This window comes from Triplophysa rosa, unplaced genomic scaffold (genome assembly GCF_024868665.1).
Source record: "Triplophysa rosa unplaced genomic scaffold, Trosa_1v2 scaffold36_ERROPOS532353, whole genome shotgun sequence".
NCBI lineage: Eukaryota > Metazoa > Chordata > Actinopteri > Cypriniformes > Nemacheilidae > Triplophysa > Triplophysa rosa.
The window spans coordinates 1,617-19,017 of record NW_026634375.1 but is presented as its reverse complement, the minus strand read 5'-3'; the positions used below and the strand labels follow the sequence as shown (position 1 = coordinate 19,017).

General features: G+C 40.9%; 2 protein-coding genes across 4 annotated transcripts; one reads left to right on the top strand and one right to left on the bottom strand.

Moving 5' to 3' along the window:
• Positions 1-921: 921 nt before the first annotated feature.
• Positions 922-3,048, bottom strand: LOC130550614 (nucleoside diphosphate kinase A 1). Of its 2 annotated transcripts, none has more exons than XM_057328112.1 (5): positions 2,928-3,048; positions 1,894-2,026; positions 1,617-1,718; positions 1,282-1,394; positions 922-1,172 (listed from the first exon to the last, which is right to left on the bottom strand). In XM_057328112.1, exons 2-5 carry the CDS (start codon positions 2,020-2,022, stop codon positions 1,055-1,057), a joined length of 462 nt encoding a protein of 153 aa, XP_057184095.1. In that variant the 5' UTR covers positions 2,023-2,026; positions 2,928-3,048; the 3' UTR covers positions 922-1,054. The 2 variants fall into 2 exon arrangements, with proteins under 2 accessions (XP_057184095.1, XP_057184096.1); XM_057328113.1 differs by having other exon boundaries at positions 2,933-2,956.
• Positions 3,049-3,667: 619 nt separating this feature from the next.
• Positions 3,668-11,936, top strand: utp18 (UTP18 small subunit processome component). 2 transcript variants are annotated; one of them, XM_057328110.1, is made up of 13 exons: positions 3,668-4,017; positions 4,190-4,314; positions 4,490-4,585; positions 4,657-4,724; positions 4,827-4,918; positions 5,055-5,180; positions 5,312-5,486; positions 6,147-6,247; positions 6,830-6,920; positions 7,031-7,154; positions 9,272-9,446; positions 11,349-11,491; positions 11,601-11,936. In XM_057328110.1, the coding sequence occupies exons 1-13, from the start codon at positions 3,796-3,798 to the stop codon at positions 11,623-11,625; spliced, it is 1,563 nt and encodes a 520-aa protein (XP_057184093.1). In that variant the 5' UTR covers positions 3,668-3,795; the 3' UTR covers positions 11,626-11,936. The 2 variants fall into 2 exon arrangements, with proteins under 2 accessions (XP_057184093.1, XP_057184094.1); XM_057328111.1 differs by having other exon boundaries at positions 3,670-4,017; positions 4,830-4,918.
• Positions 11,937-17,401: the final 5,465 nt, after the last annotated feature.

Here is a 17,401-nt window from a genome sequence, read left to right as displayed (position 1 = left end):
GAAAAACTGTAATGCTTTCATCATAGAATGACAAGCGTCGAGTTAAGATGAGAGTAAAAACACGTTCAGAACGAACGCACACAGCGTGTACCTACACAACATCAAGAATCACATCACACAAACTCTATGGACACATTATATTCTAGATGTTCAATTTGTTGTGTATAATATCATATGAGTATCAATGAATGAAACATGAGAGTGACTGAAGAACAATACAGTCATGGAATCCGTTCATCTAGACCAGTGCTTCTCGGACCACAGATTTTGTAGTATTTTATGAAACCTCAAAGTTTATCATAGATCTATGCAATCAAACATCAGGAAAGAATGACCACCAACTCAACCGATTGATGTTCCAGCATTGTATAACTGAATAGGTTTTGATTTGGGGGCTGCAAAGCAATGCACTCTATACACCAAGCAGGCCTCACAATGAAAACGTTAGAGAACCACGGATCTAGACTAACAAAAATACATGAGTGGAAAATGTCCTCACACTAATTTATTATTACTCTTTATGGTTGTGTTCGGACCCATTTGATACGGTTTTCACAGCTGGTTTCTTCTTACATTTCAATTTACACTGATTATTGATAACAGTTTGCATAATTCAATTCAGCACTGTGATAATACTGTACACCACAATGGGGATTACAGGCCTTTGAGTGTAAACGTCATGTTAAAATGCATTTCAACTGCACTGACTGGAAGCACGCTGTTGATCTCTGAATGATGACTGCAGTCATGCTATGGACGCTGGTACTGTAACGGTCACGCTTCACTGGGTAAAATACAACAAAAAACACCAGTGAACATTAGCTGGTGTAGCACAGTAAGCAAATGTGGCGAACTTGTGTAAAAATCAAGAAGTTTAGAGTGTGACCGAAACGGCAGAAGAATGACCACTGCAGAAAGAGATCAGAGACGTATCGTTTATTCAAACAAGCGCTTCAGACAAGAGAGAGATCACACACGCACGCACACGCGTGTACGAGTGGGGAACATGTCCAGCAGTAAGTGCAGAGAGTCTCAACCCGTGTGTTGGGAGAGTTCATTCATAGATCCAGTGTTGTGCGCAGCTCTTGTACGACACCAGCTCCTCAGCGGTGAACCACAGACCGATCTCTTTATTGGCACTGTCCACAGAGTCACTGCCATGAATGATGTTCCTAAACCACACAACAAAACAACATCTCAACTGATGCATTACACATGAGCGTCAGACCCTTTACCATCCTCACAAAACACCACTGGAGTAGTGTTACACAACACACTTACCTGCCCACTTCAATACAGAAATCTCCTCTGATGGTGCCGGGTTTGGAGTCGGCAGGGTTGGTCTCTCCCAGCATCACTCTTCCAGTCTTGACAACATTCAGACCCTCCCATACCTAAACGCAGCAAACATTTCCAGCATCAGAAACATTTTCAGATACACAGTGTGGCATATGAGCCCGACATACGGAGTCCTTTAACGCAAACGACAGATATACATAATAAGATCGCACAAGAAGACATTTCATATTATTAGACAAAAAATGTTGTCTTGTGCATTCAAGAGAAACTTTGAAAACAGTCATCCACTGAAAGTCACGACGGTGGTCAACACTCACCATTGCAACAACAGGCCCAGAGTTCATGTACTTGACAAGTCCAGCGTAAAACGGCCGGTCTTTAAGATCAATGTAATGCTGTTTCAGCAAGTCTTCAGAAGCCTGACATATAATCACACACACACACAGATCTGAATCTCAAGCGTTTGCTGCAGATGTTTCTATATGACGTCATGAGCACACATTCACGCATCCCGTGATTTTCTCAGGAGACTGGAAACAAACAGTTATACACATAATAAACAGATGATCCATAACTCTACGTCTGCTGACAAACCTGCTGAAACTTCATAGCCACCAGTCTGAAGCCCTTCTGTTCGAAGCGTTTGATGATCTCTCCGATCAGACCTCTCTGAACACCATCAGGTTTGATGGCGATAAAGGTGCGCTCGCTTTTTGCAGCCATAGCACTGAAAGAGAGAAGACATGATGCTCATTCACTGAACCACCGCATATTCAGATTCCGGGTTTACACGCATAGAATGACGACATATAATCAGTGCATTCAAAAGAAAAGGACACATTTGCTACTTTAGAAGCATTCTGCCACAGAAGAACCACTTTTTCCATCTATTGCATGGCTGTGAAGAACCTTCTGAAGCACCTTTCATTAAAGTGGCAGTTCAACATTTACAGAATGTAAAATTATACACCTGAACTAATTCTGTATGTATGAATATATAACCGAATTCAACTTTTTATTGAGGTGTTATGATAAGAGCAACAGATGAACAGGACTGTAAAATATCCGAGTCGTGTAGTCTGAGCATCACATTAGCCTTATAAAACAGTATTAAACACCCACGTTCTGTTGAAAAGTATGATTAGGCATATAGCGTTGACTATGTAGGGCATAACCTCGAGTCTAAAAGTAAAACGGTCACTTTGATCAAGTGGAGATATGATGGCTTTAAAAAAAAAAGTATTTTTGTAATTCTGTGCATGCGTTTCAAAAAAGCAGCTGCTGCGTTCAGAACAGCTGAGGAGGAAGCGGCCATATTCCAGCGCACGCGCACAACACTGCTCACAAAGCAACAGATTTTATTTATGATGAACACGTCTATTATCTTCACCTCGCACTTGCCAAAATCACAGCGTTCTAATATGCCGTTAATCTTCATGTCGCTGGTCGAGATAGAGAGAGGGAGGCGCGCGAGACAACAATCGAGGCCTGACGCGCGTGCAGCGACGGACAAAAAATCATTTCCACAAATGAAGACTGTTCGTCAATTGATAAAGTTTCGCAACAATCTCCAACATGCTGAACAGAAACGCGACGCAGCACATACAAGACAGAAACAGCACGCGCACCTTACGGGTGAGATGAGATGATGTGAGACTTGTGTGAGCTGTCGCACAGACGGACAGAAGAAGACGGAAGAACGTGTGCTGTGCGTTTATAAAGACTGGGCCGGTGGGCGGGGCTGAACTGGGCCAACGCTGACTGGATCCTACACACTGCGCGCGCAGTCAACGTAGAGCGCTCTGAAGGGTGCACAGCATTAAAGAGACAGTTCTCTCATAACTCATTCATCCTGATGCCATCCCAGTTGGGCATTTTTAGAGTTCTTCCTGCTCTGATAGGGACGAACAACAAAACCATGCTGAGAAAATAAGAAACAAGTGAAACGAGATTGTAATTCAAAACCTATTGAGATAACAGAGCTCTGATTTAATATTTCAACTGAGATTACTTAAACAATATATGGAATTCAGATGATGGGTATTTAGGCAGCTTTCTGTTGGGTATGCTCGTGTTCAGTACAGGTGTTAAAGGAACAGGGTTGGCCAATGAGTGCGCACACGGCAAAGAAGACAGATGTCGACGTGCAGGTAAAGTAGAGAATGAAATGAAGTGAAGTGAAGGGTGTATGGCACAAACCAACCACGGAAGGAAGAACAGAAAAAGCAATAGTTGACCTTCAAAATATAAGATGTCATCATTACTCACCCTCTTGTCATCTCAAACCTGTACAAACATTTCCCAAAGCGATATTTCACAGTGTTAGCTGCACTTATAACCAGCAGGTGGCGGTAATGCGCCGCAAAGCTGTATTCTCACCCATTCACACGTGTGTCGAGAGCGTGCAGGTCACGAGCGGAAGTGTCGTTCGCATGCGAGGCAGATGAACTGAAAACAGTCCTCGTGTCTTGTATAAAAACTGAATGTCTCGAGCTCATGATGGACTCGTCTGTGTCTTTAGTTAAGAAACAGAGACGGAACGCGAAGCGGCGTTTGAGCGAAGAGTCGGACCCCGCCGCGCGCGTCGCGGAGGAGCGCAGTAAACAGCAGAAACACGCGGCGCTGTGCGCGACGCTCGGCGAGGACGACGCGTCCGTCAAACTGCTGGAGGAGCTCGTGTTCGGGGCGGACGAGCGACTCACTGAACGACTCACTCAGGTTCATATGATATTAACCGCGGTTTTATTATAGTGCACTAACCATATTACGGTTACAGCAAATAGCTGGAAACACGTCTGTAGTTTTACTACAGTAAACTGTCCTAGACACTATGATGTTTTGAACCGTACCATAATATTTAAGGAATGGTGTTGTTAATGTCTGTGAACAGGAGAGTGACGCGCTACTGAAAGATGACGTCTGCAGCTCTTCTTCAGAGGATGATGAGGACATTCATCAGCATCCTGCAAAGAACAAACCTGTATGGGAGGATGAGGAGGATGCCGTGGAAGAAGAGTAAGACAACCTCAGCTTTCACGGTTTTCGTATAGTTGACATTTAAAGAAAGTGGTTCATGTGTAGAGAAAAGCACGCGTGTTGACCCGTGATCTCACAGCCTTCATGACATCGTGTTCGAATGACATCTGCAGATACGTTTGTGATGTAATCTTTCTCATTTTCTGTCGGTCAGTGTGGACGTGACGCATCGATATCGTGTGGACTACAAAAAGAGCAAAACGGAAACTAAGATGAGCAAACAGAAGCTACAGCGACACCTAAAGGAACAGTAAGGCGTAGAGAAAGAAAGAAAGATCGAAATAAATCAAGATGGAATCGAGACACTAACTTGTTTTATAGGTTTCAGAAAGCGATGGGTGGAACACCGAGCTGGGCGGAGGTGACTGTCAAAACGGCCAAGAGAAAAGGTAATCAAGACCTTCAGATCTGTGAATGTAACTGTGGTCTGTTATCATGCTACGATCACAGCGGTGCTGTTATACGTTCATGAGGTTATTTCTCCTGTAAAGCAGAAGATGAGTTCGATGGCGATGATGAATTGATGCAGCGGACCGGAAACTTCATCGGCTCATCTGACAGTCTTCCTAAAGGAATTATTAAGGTGTCTGCTTCAAATGTGCTCACTTCACACTTCGAGATGTTCAGAAATGTTGTTTTTCTCTACTGTAGATTGAAATAATGTGAACGTGAGTGCTAGGTGTAGTAACCGTGTCATCTGTTTTTCTCGCTGTTTCCAGATCAAAAAGTGCTTGAATGCCAATAATGAACGTCCAGGTGACGATCGACTGACCTCAGTACAGTTTCACTCGTCCGCTCAGATTGTGATGACGGCCGGTCTGGATTGTTCGGTATCGCTCTTTCAGGTAACCCACAGCCCTCTGTCCATTAAAACTGAAACCACTGAATCACAATGTCAACATCAGGACACCTCTCATGACAAACTCAAACTGTAATAAAGGAGTAAAGATCATGATTTATGCACTCTGTGGAACAGGTTGATGGCAAGACGAATCCGAAGATCCAGAGCATTCATCTGGAGAATTTTCCGGTGAATAAAGCTTCATTTAGCGCTGATGGAGAGCGTATTGTAGCCACAGGATTGAGAAACAAACTCTTCTACATGTATGACATGATGGAGGGCAAAATCCTGCCTGTGACTACTGTACGAGGTACAACACATCACCGTTGCTTTAATATTTAACAACCGTGTGTTTGTGTGCGTTTTGGCATAATACTGTATGTTAGGGCTGCACGATCATTTATCGCGATACCACTAAACCCTATTGTACTCGAGCTGGCTGCGATATGCAATGTGTCGATATTTGTTTTAATGCGTAGCTTGTCCGTGAAGCACGGCTCTGGGATCAGTAGAAATGCTGCTCGATGATCTAAAAGCAGCGCGAGTTTGAGTCGCTTATAATGTGCATTTGAAAAAGCAACACCGTCAAACATGATCATTATAAATGTACTTTATTATCATGAAAATACCTGATGAGGCTTCAGTAACCGTGATAAAAAGATGTCCGTAGGCATTTCCTAGATTCTAGAGCGTGTTATGGTCTTCTTCTGCAGTGCGTATGTGGAGTTTCCGCACGAGAGCGCCCTCTGGCTTTAGGATGCAGCAGCATTTTCCCGTACTTCGCTCAAAAGCTGGGAATAAATCACGTGATATTTATTGTCGCTTCATCGTGACAGCCCTAGTGTATGTACATGTCAGCTAGTCACAAAGAACACGTTTGAGCTGATATGAAGGGAATGACTGTAGGATTTTTGTTGAGTTCTTGTAGAGTTGTACAGAAGGCTCATTAAACTCTTTTCTTCTCGGTTAGGTTTGAATGAACAGAGGGTGAAAGACTTTGAGTTATCTCCAGATGGAAAGTGTCTTCTCCTCTCGGGATCATCAGGTTATCTTCATCTCATGACCATGAAGGTACGACACACACGCTCATGTCAAGAGCACGTGTAGAAATGATGATCAATGAGTGAAGCCCTTCAGCGTTCACTACAGAGAAAACCACACGTCACATAGAACACAAGCGAGACGAGAATACAGTGTCAGCAGTAACTAACGTACGTTTCCATCAGCAGTCGCAGCAGTGAAGATGAATTTGTTGTTTTGATCAATGTGGAAAGAAAGAGATCAAGATTTTTTGATTTACATGCAGAAACTAACCTGACAGTGACCAGCAACCTGCTCAAACTCCTGAATAACACCTAGTAACCAGCTAGAATACCCTAGCAACAACACTTGAAACAAGATGAAACAAACTTCAGACTTTCAGGCCAGACTTGAGAAAAATAAGAAAAGATCAGATTTCGTGTCAATTAAACTCACACACAGTGATTGACAGGACACAAGTTTATTGAACGTGTGTTTCTTCAGCTGTTTGAATGAATGGATGTTCAGTTAGTTTAGCTGTTTCCTTGATTTCAATCTCATGAAGTGCATGTTTTAACAAATTAAGTGTTGTCTCTGTTAGTTTGGTTGAGTGAAATGTGTTGTGTGTTTCAGACTCGAGAAGTGATTGGCAGTATGAAGATGAATGGGAATGTGTGTTCAGCAGGTTTCACTGCAGACAGCAGTAAGATCTTCAGCAGCTCGGGTCAGTTTTACAATATTCACAGTCAGTATAAACCCTACACATTAAAAGAGATTTCAATGGCTAAACTCTAGCACTGGATGTGGTCTTGATGTTGTGTAATTGTGTCACAGTGGATGGTGATGTGTTTATCTGGGATGTGAGGAGCAGTAAATGTTTAAAGAAGTTTACAGATGATGGATGTGTAGGAGCCACATCATTGGCTCTGTCACCAGATGACATGTATCTGGCCTGCGGGTGAGGAAACATAAATACACTCACAAAATCACTCCGACTGATTGTTTCTCCCATTTACATGGGTCAAATAGTGACAGTAATGAATAAATAATCATCTGCTTTGTTTGCTGTCAGCATTATGATCTGATTTGCCTTATCAGTGGCTTGCAAAAGTATTCATCCCCCTTCATTTTATTCACATTTTGTTATGCTGCTGCCTTATCTTAAACTACTTTAAATGATTATTTTTTTACATTAATCTACACTCCATGCACAATAATGACTAAACAAAAAACTGATTTTTTTGTCAGCTTTGCAAATTTATTAAAAATAAAAAACATAAATAAGTACATTGCATAAGTATTCATACCCTTTTCTGGGACACTTGAAATTTAGCTCGGAAGCATTAGTTTTGCTTGTTGATGTTTCTACACTTCGAGTGGAGTTAACCTGTGCCAAATTCAATTGATTAAGTATGATTTGGAGCGGCACATACCTCTCTATAAAGGGTGCAACAGCTGAAAATGCATTTCAAAGTAAAAACCAAGACATGAGGTCAAAAGAACTGCCAGTAGAGCTCTGAGACAGGATTGTATCAAGGCACAGATCTGGGGAAGACTTCTGAAAACAATCTGCTGTATTGAAGGTTCACAGAAGCATGTAGCCTCCATTTATCCTCAGTGAAAGAGGTTTGGAACCACCAGATCTCTTACTTGAGCTGACCTCCTGTCCAAACTGAGCCATCGATGAGGAAGGGTCTTGGTTAGAGCGGTGACCAAGAAGCTGATGATTACTCTGGTTGAGCTCCATGATCATATATGGAGATGGGAGAAACTTACAGAAGGACAAACATCACTGCAACACTCCACCAATCTGGGCTTTATGGCTTAGTGGCCAGACTCGAGCCTTTGCTCAGTGAAGACACATGGAAACTTGAAATATGCAAAAACGTACTTCAACGAATCTTTCAAACTGTCAGAAACAGGAGATTCTGGTCTGATGAATCTCAGATTCATGCATCATGTCTGGAGAAAACCAAGCACTGCTCAACACCTGTACAATACTGTCTTAACAGTAAAGTGTAGTGGAAACAGCATCATGATGTGGGGTGTTTTTCAGCTTCAGGGACTGTACACAAAATACAGAGATAATGATCATGAAAACCTAGCCCAGAACATTCAGAACCTCGGACAGGGCAGAAGGTTCATTCTCCAACATGACAATGATCCTAAGCACACAACTTAAACAATGCAAGAGTGGCTTATGGACAACTCTGTCTATGTCCTTGAGTGGCCCAGCTAGTGCTTGAACCCAACTGAACATCCCTGTAGAAACCTGAACATGTCTGTCTACTGATGATCTCCATCCAACCTGACAGAGTTTGAGAGGATCTGAGGAGAAGAATGACAGAAAATTGCCAAATGCAGATGTGTAAAGCTTTTCACATCATACCCAAAAAGATTTGAGTCTGTAAAGGCGCTATAACCATTTTCTGAGTTGAGGGTATGAATACTTATGCAATGTACTTATTTTTGTTTTTTATTTTTAATAAATTTGCAAAGCTGTCAAAAATCAGTTTTTTGTTTTGTCATTATTGTGCATGGAGTGTAGATTAATGTAAAAAATCATTTAAAGTAGTTTAAGATAAGGCAGCAGCATAACAAAATGTGAATAAAATGAAGGGGGATGAATACTTTTGCAAGCCACTGTAGATATTGACTCTTTGAAGTAGTTCACCAAAACATGTAGTAAGTTCAGATGAACACAAATGAAGAAAACCTCTGTAGGTGTGTACAGTATCAGCGAGGAGCGCCATCATGATATACAGCCTTGATTCAAAAAATGTAGTCCTTCATATAATTGAGGATCTAACACAATAAAGGTGTAAGTGAATGTGTCGTGAACATGATCGACCGGTTCAGAAGACGTCATAAGAATCAAAGCATCTATGCCGATAATAATTCAGTAAGAACTTAAAACATTGACGTAAGGTTTTTCAGATTGTGAGATGCAGTAAAAGATGTCGCTTTACTGCGAAGACGCTCTTACATTAGCAGTGCTTTATATTCATAACTGCATAAGTGACTTTTTTCTGCACAGGCTGTGTTGAAGATTGTTTGTCAATGTTTTATTTGTAGGTCTCAGTCTGGTGTGGTGAACGTGTACTCTCAGAAGGATTGTCTGCAGAATACTGAGCCCAAACCTCTGAAGGCCATCATGAATCTGGTGACAGCTGCCACGTCTCTGTGCTTCAATAACACCTCTGAGATTCTGGCCATTGGATCCAGAGCGGATGATGAGGCCAATCGATTGGTGCGTCACACAATTAACCCCAAATCCCTGTCACACTCTCAACCTCCAAACCCTGAACAATCTTTAGTCTTTCATACTTTTTTGCCCACATCACCTATACAAGTCACACCACACCTCAGATCACCCATAGAAGTCACAGCACACCTCAGATCACCCATAGAAGTCACAGCACACCTCAGATCACCCATAGAAGTCACACCTCAGATCACCTAAAGAAGGTCACTTCATAGCACACCTCAGATCGCCTATAAATTTCATGCGATGACCAATAGAAGTCACAACACACCTCAAGGTCACCTATAGTGACATCACACCTCAGGTCACCTATAAGAAGTCACAGCACGCATCAGGTCACCTATAGAAGTCACAGCACGCATCAGGTCACCTATAGGGACAGCACACCTCAGGTCACCTATAGAAGTCACAACACACCTCAGGCCACCTATAGAAGTCACAGCACACCTCAGGTCACCTATAGAAGTCACAACACACCTCAGGTCACCTATAGAAGTCACAGCACACCTCAGGTCACCTATAGAAGTCACCGCTAGGGTTGGGAATCGTTTCAATTTTATCGATTCCAATTCCGATTCTGCTTATCGATTTCGATTCTTATCGATTCCCAGTTTCGATTTCACAGTTGAAGTAAAACATTTAGATATCAACCTGTGTGGTCATTTAGCCTGCATATTGACTTGTTTGCTAAATATATTTATATATTTTTGAGCACCGTTTTGTGTATATTTACACATAGAAACACACCTTTTCTGATTTATTACAATTTGTATTATCATAGTTGAACTACATCATGGTTAAACTGCAGTTACTATAATGCAACTATGGTTAATTTGTGATTCCTGTGCTTTAATGCAAATTCTATAGCTAAACTATGCTTACTATAGTAAAAAATATCGATAATTTTCATAAGGGTTTTTATTGAGATATCAGCAGATCATGCAACACATGTACTTTTCTGAAAATATGCACACAGAAATTGATAAGAGGAATTCAAATTTTAATCTCAAGTATCCGATTCCTATTCCTTTCGATTCCGATCCGATTCCTAGCCTTTCGATTCCGATTCCAAATTGGAATTGATTTTCGATTCCCAACCCTAGTCACAGCACACCTCAGGTCACCTATAGAAGTCACAGCACACCTCCGGTCACCTATAGAAGTCACACCACACCTCGGGTCACCTATAGAAGTCACAGCAAACCTCGGGTCACCTATAGAAGTCACAGCACACCTCAGGTCATCTATAGAAGTCACAGCACACCTCAGGTCACCTATAGAAGTCTCAGGTCACCTATAGAAGTGACAGCACGCCTCAGGTCATCTATAGAAGTCTCAGGTCACCTATAGAAGTGACAGCACGCCTCAGGTCATCTATAGAAGTCAGAGCACACCTCAGGTCATCTATAGAAGTCACAGCACACCTCAGGTCATCTATAGAAGTCACAACACACCTCAGGTCATCTATAGAAGTCACACCTCAGGTCATCTATAGAAGTCAAAGCACACCTCAGATCACCTATAGAAGTCAAAGCACACCTCAGATCACCTATAGAAGTCATAGGTCCTGTCTTGTTAATAAGCTGCATGATTTTAAGTCATAACTTAACTCATCACGTGCTATGTTTTATACTGAAGTTTGATAATTAACTGTAGTGACGGTTTATTTCTGATACATCATTAATAATAATTAGAGATAAAACATTGTCATCTAATAATGGTGTAAATGCACAAATGTTTGTGTGATGTCTGAGGTTATTTTCTTTAGATTATTCTGTAATATCAAAATCAATACTAATATCACATGAAATCATTGTCGATGTGTTGAGATGCTGAGAGTTTAAGGCGTATGGGGCTTGGTGAGAGTCCTGTCATTTGTCCCTTTAGGTTCACATTCCCAGTTTCACAGTGTTCTCTAACTTTCCACTTATGAGGAAAAAGACGATCTTTCAAACCCGCTGTGTGGATTTCTCTCCGAGGAGCGGCTTCTACACTGTGGCCAATAATAAAGGCCATGCGCTCCTGTTCAGGTGAAAAATCATTTTATGCTTTTATCATTGATTTGTAGTTCCGTTTTGTTGTATACAAATCACGTTGATGTCATTGTAAGCATTTAAATTCTATTTCTTTTTTGTCCAGACTTCTGCATTATAAAAGTTTCTGAGTTTGCTCTGTGAGTGACATCTGTCGTCACGTCTGATCGGCTGTCAGCATCAATATGACTTTCATCTTCACTTCAGTGTTTCATTGGTCTTATACAAACTGTTAATAACAAGATTACTACCCAGATTTTGTTCTCAATAATTCATCTTATTGGTTTTTATGTACTGTATTTAACATAAAACCATCAAACTCAACTTTTGTACTTTGTTCATCTGAAGCAGTTTCTGGAAGTTTGTTGTGTATTGTAATACCATGTGCTCTCCTCTTTGTTGGGCGTAATTATATCTCTTTATTACAGTATGCTGCTTTACAGTGATGGGTTGTGTTTCTGTAGTGAAGGACTACATGGGAATTACTATCACAAACTCAAAATGGATGTTTTGCATCATTTGTGTCAATCACACAGAGAAACCACAGGGAGCTTTTATTATGTCCAGAACGGAAAAAGTGACTTCTAAAGAGATCAACACTGTAGCTGTGTCTGAACCCTGCAATGACGCTGTTGTTGGCTTTGCTACAGTATGTTTCGTTCAGTTATATCCAGGTGTTCACACTCACACAAAGAAACAATAACTTGTGCTTTACAAAGTAGAGAATCAGCTCATGTTCCATCAACAGCACGTGTAAGTTTGTCTTCACTTTCACAGAGTGGAGCATTACCTGACTGGACTCCTGGTGAGCGCAGACGCAGGTTTAAAGCTGCTCTTGTGTTTTAGATGATGTAGATTGGGTGAAGTAGTTAAAGTTTTTCATTTCAGTAGAAAAATCACTTCTCTTCATAACATGTTGTGGTTTTCTGTTTATACCTCTCTTGTAACTATATGGACTTTACTCCATCTCGTTCATTCTGCTCCTCACTTCCTGTCCTCCATCTGAATTTCACACGTCATCAGAACCACATGACTGCAAACAAGCGATGCAAAATTGTACTAAATGAATACAACTAAATTGAATATAATCTTCCTGGAGAACTGAACACATGCTCGTCACCCATGAAAACCGCACAAGTCATGTGTTTCCTCAGACATCCATTGGTTCCGTAATCACCACCTTCAAGATGTGCTCAAGAAACAGCTCTGGAAGACAAAGAGATTGATGATCATTGATGTGCTCTACAAGCACTCCACCGGTAACATCACGGGCCAATACGATCACACGCTGTCTGACATCACTTACACTGATGATGCATGTTCTCTATTTCATCTTATCAGACACGGTGTGAATATCACTTCAGAAGACAAGTGTGCATGAGCTATATCTGTCAGGGCTGTGTGTGTTCTCGCTCTGCTGACAAACATGAACAAGAACTGATGGCTGTTTCTGTTGAAGAGTCTCCCCTTAAAGTGACAGTTCACCCAAAAATAACAATTCTGTCTTCTATCATTTATTCACCCTCACGTTGTTCTAAACCTGTTTGAATGACTTTGTTCTGATGAACACAGAGAAAGATATTTGGAAGAATGTTAGCAATTTTCAGTTCTTATGATGTATTTGTGTTTGTTCTGCTGAACACAAAATGAGATCTTTTGAAGAATTTAGGAAAACAAACAGTTCTGGGGCACTTTTGACTACCATTTCATCTGTTCTACTATGGTAGTCAATGATGTCCCACAACTAAAAAAACTAACATTCTACCAACTATCGTTCTCTGTGTTCAACCAAACAAATGATACGGCTGAAAAGACATGAGGGTGAGTAAATGATTTTTCATTTTTGGGTGAACTGGCCCTTTAACAAAGTCATCATCATGTTTTACTGACTGATCTTTATGTTCACTGTGGAGAGTTTATAAAGTTTCATCATCAGTGGATCACAAGCCTTCAAAAAGTGTCACCAAAGGATTTTTAAGGAGGCCTGGGGGCATTCCCAAATAAAGCCACATCAGAAAAGATAAGCAAGCCTTAATTCTCTAGCGGCTAACAAGCCAATGGATCAAATCTGTGCCACATAAATGAGATGTGAAAAACAGGATGTCAACAGAGCGTCACGATATAAACTCACACATTACTTATGATCCCAGTGATGAGCTTTAATCTCCACAGGAACAATAATGTATAATGAATAATCATATAAAGTCAAACACATCTGAGGATGAAACACATGATTGATCAACTTTACACTTAAAGTCAGCCATAAAACTTCTTATAAGGTGAAAAGAATCATCCAAAAAGAGTCAATCTCTGACAGCTTTGTCTTCCTGCCTGAAGTGAGAAATGAGGATTTCTTGTGAAGTTATTTTGACGCGGGCTTCACCTCCAGTACAGGAGTTACACCTGCATATAAGCTTGTGTGTTTCTCAAATATGAATACAGTAAAACAAACTCAAATACGGTCAAATAAAACATCTGAAGGCCTTTAGAAAGAATGCTTTATTCATAATGTCAAAAGATCACATCTACATAAAGTATTAGTGTGAAGGAAGATCTTTAAAGAGAAATATGCAAAAGCATTATGAAAGAGTTATACCACCATGATTCTCAGCTATAAATAATAAAGAAGATCAAGTTGAATGTAAAACAGTGACCTGATAACAGACCTTTTGTTCCACCGCTGTCTCAAACTCACTGACGGAGATGATGTCATTTCTATAACAACTAAACAAACTGTGAGTTCATCTCATGTTGTTTATGTGATGATAGTATCGGCTTTATCTTATATTGTCAAGAACAAATACAACAATACTGGAAGAAGAACGTAATGACCATTAACCCTGTATGTGATCAGTTTAATGATTTTACATTAGAATTGTTATTACACCTCATATAGGCAGATTGTTCTCATGTTAATATCTGACATGTTCTCTGTGAGGTGTAGTTCCCTTTCTGTTGGTCTCTCGACATTGTGTCGAGCCGACAGATGGGGTTCGCTCTTGAGAACCTATCATCTTCTGACTAATTTTGAAAAGGCCAATGAAATTGGCGAATGAAATTTGCATGCCGGACTCCGCCCCGGATATCCGGGTATAAAAGGAAGACGGCGTGCTCATTCATTCACCTTTGTTCTGAGGAGCCCGAGAGCATACCTCGACTGCTGCAGTGGACAGCACGTGTTGTGGCAAGAGGACACAACGTCTCGTTCCCTCCATCAGGGAACTGAGCTTACATCCGTAACCAAGACGTTCCCTTTCTGTCGGTCTCTCGACGTTGTGTCGAACCGACAGAAGGGGTTCCTCTGGAAAACGCCATGGCGCTGTGCTGCGTCACAATCTCTAGCGAAGCGACGCTGACTGGCCTGGGTGTGTCAGACGTGAGCGCTAGCGAGAAATTGTAACCTACCAGTGGAGGTAGGGGTCCCAGAGCTTTGGAAAGGTGGGAAGCCCCTGCCACCGGCTGTCACAGGCGGAGGCCTTGTTTCTCTAACGACGAGAATCATTACTCTTGTCCACTTATTATGCAATATTTGATGCATTGGGTCAAAGATAGTTGTGGCCTAATGGTTAGAGAGCCAGATTTAAAGGGGTGATATTGCACGGCTTAAATGAATATTATTGTTTGTTTTAGATGTGATGTAATGTGTATACACCATTTAAAGTTTAAAAAACGCTGTATTCTCCACACACCGTGCATGTTTGTATCTCCTCTTTGCTCCGCCTCTCTGAAACGCGCTGATGTTTAACAAAGCTCATGGCTCTGAAAAGAGAGGTGTGCTGTGATTGGCCAGTTCACCAGTGCGTAGTGATTGGTGGAATACTGCAAGCGTGTGAGGGAAATGTAACGCCTCTTACTATATTGGGAACATCAGGTTCCTCTTCAATTCTCCTGACAGGTGATCAAATGTCATCGGTACTTCCTTATATCAATTCGAGCCCGAATCTGATCCGGAAAAGGAAGGTGATCAAGCCGATACATCAACTTTGCCAGCGCGACTTGAGCAGGATGTAAAGGATTGATAAGGTTTTATTAAAAAAATATGATGTTAAATAGTTTAAAACTATAGCTAACTGTTTTACCTTTTATATACGACGTTATAAAGACTATAAACAAACAAGCATATACATCATACAGAGTTTGTGTGAGATAGAAACAAGCTCGCATTACAGCAGGGAATGGTAACACAATTAATAACACGCTACACCTCTCGTCGCGACTCAACAAAGACAATAAACCCCATTATAAACACGACATTTGTTGCCTCTAGTTGGAACATAATTACTGATTATTAGGACTTATGTTGTCTTTTCGCTACGTGCTTGTCTGCATTTACGGATCACACAAAGAAACAACATGCGCTACAAACACACAACAGACTCATTCCGTTTTAGTCGTCTCATCTTTTGGCAGGGCAAACAAAGACTCTTTCTTTTCGCAAAGAAACACACATCGTCTCCGCGACATGGCTGCGCTGGCGACGATACAATGAGATTTACAAGTACGCCCACCTCACTTGCGTTTAGATTTGGGCGGTCTTAAGTCAAATCATGTTACGAAGTGACGTAGATTTGTGGGGGTGTGGTTACACGAGGTGTTTCAAGCAGGTCTGGGTGAGCATTCGCTTTTAGATAGAAATGCATCTTTTGTTCCCACACTTTCATTTTAGCAATTTTACGTGTCTAATACATGCATGGGCAACTTATAACACACCAAAGACACAGAAAAACACATACTTCGGCCATATGACCCCTTTAAAACTCAAAGGTTGCAAGTTTGATTCCCAGGCTGGCAGGTTTCCAAGGCTTTATTAGGTGACCCCCAATGGAATCACCATGGCATACTGTTCACATATTTAAATTCTTATTATAATTTTAAACCCATTTACATGAAAAAATACATAAAAATCTTAGACTTAGACTGTATTCCTTAAAAATTTCTTTCTGATCCTCAGCCTCCTCCTACAGTTTAGTATTGAAAGGCCTTTTTCCAAATTACAATTTGACTTTCAGGATCGGCTGTTTCCACCTTTTTTAACAATTGGAAAGCCACAGCCTTTTCACTAACAAAGTCAAACCAAAAAATTAAAATGGATATATTTGAAATACATTAATTTAAAAGGCATATATTACATGACTTTTACCATGGTACCGTGGCTGGAAGGTGTGCATTAAAACCCTTAATCTCAAAGGTAGTTCCAGTAAATTTGTTTACATTTGAAATTTAACTGACAAAATCACTGTCATTTTCACATGTTTTAACAAAATTTTCACTGTAAACATCAATAAAAGATTTAACTTGGCAAATGACCATGGTAGAAGCGGGATAATCTACAGCTAGCCGTGTGTTAAAATCCTTTAAAATAACGTTAGCGATTCCACTTCGCGTCGGGTGGTTCTTGGCCTCCACGTCGTGCATTAAAACCCTTTAACGCACGGCTTTCTGTGGATTATCCTTTACATATTGGACCTGTAACTGTGTGCCTAACGTTTCATTCTATACTCCCGTCCAAACCTTCATCCTCTAATGCAATGCAAATTAATCATCATGGTTAGTGTGTACTGAAGTGTTAAACAAGTTTTTTTGAAGATTATGACAGATTATAGATATTATAGATTATAATCTAGAATTAAAAGAGTCTCCATTAATATGACTACATCAGTAACTGTTGCAAATAAAGATGATACAATGCAAAGTCAGTTTTCACAAAACCAAATAAAGGTAGTTCCCTTTCTGTCGGTCTCTCGACGTTGTGTCGAACCGACAGAATGGGGTTTGTCTTGAGAACCTATCATCTTCTGAGTATTTAGAAAAGGCCAATGAAAATTGGCGAATGAAATTTGCATGCCGGGCTCCTCCCCGGATGTCCGGGTATAAGAGGGAAGCCGGCGTGCTCATTCATTCACCTTT

Excerpts from the sequence above, each read along its gene's own strand:
- LOC130550614 (XM_057328112.1), bottom strand. The coding sequence starts at position 2,022 with ATGGCTGCAAAAAGCGAGCGCACCTTTATCGCCATCAAACCTGATGGT. Across the intron at positions 1,719-1,893 it reads TGGCTATGAAGTTTCAGCAG|GCTTCTGAAGACTTGCTGAA; the intron begins GTTTGTCAGCAG and ends ATTATATGTCAG. Across the intron at positions 1,395-1,616 it reads CTGGGCCTGTTGTTGCAATG|GTATGGGAGGGTCTGAATGT; the intron begins GTGAGTGTTGAC and ends TGCTGCGTTTAG.
- utp18 (XM_057328110.1), top strand. The coding sequence starts at position 3,796 with ATGATGGACTCGTCTGTGTCTTTAGTTAAGAAACAGAGACGGAACGCG. Across the intron at positions 5,181-5,311 it reads GTTCGGTATCGCTCTTTCAG|GTTGATGGCAAGACGAATCC; the intron begins GTAACCCACAGC and ends TCTGTGGAACAG. Across the intron at positions 11,492-11,600 it reads GGCCATGCGCTCCTGTTCAG|ACTTCTGCATTATAAAAGTT; the intron begins GTGAAAAATCAT and ends TTTTTTGTCCAG.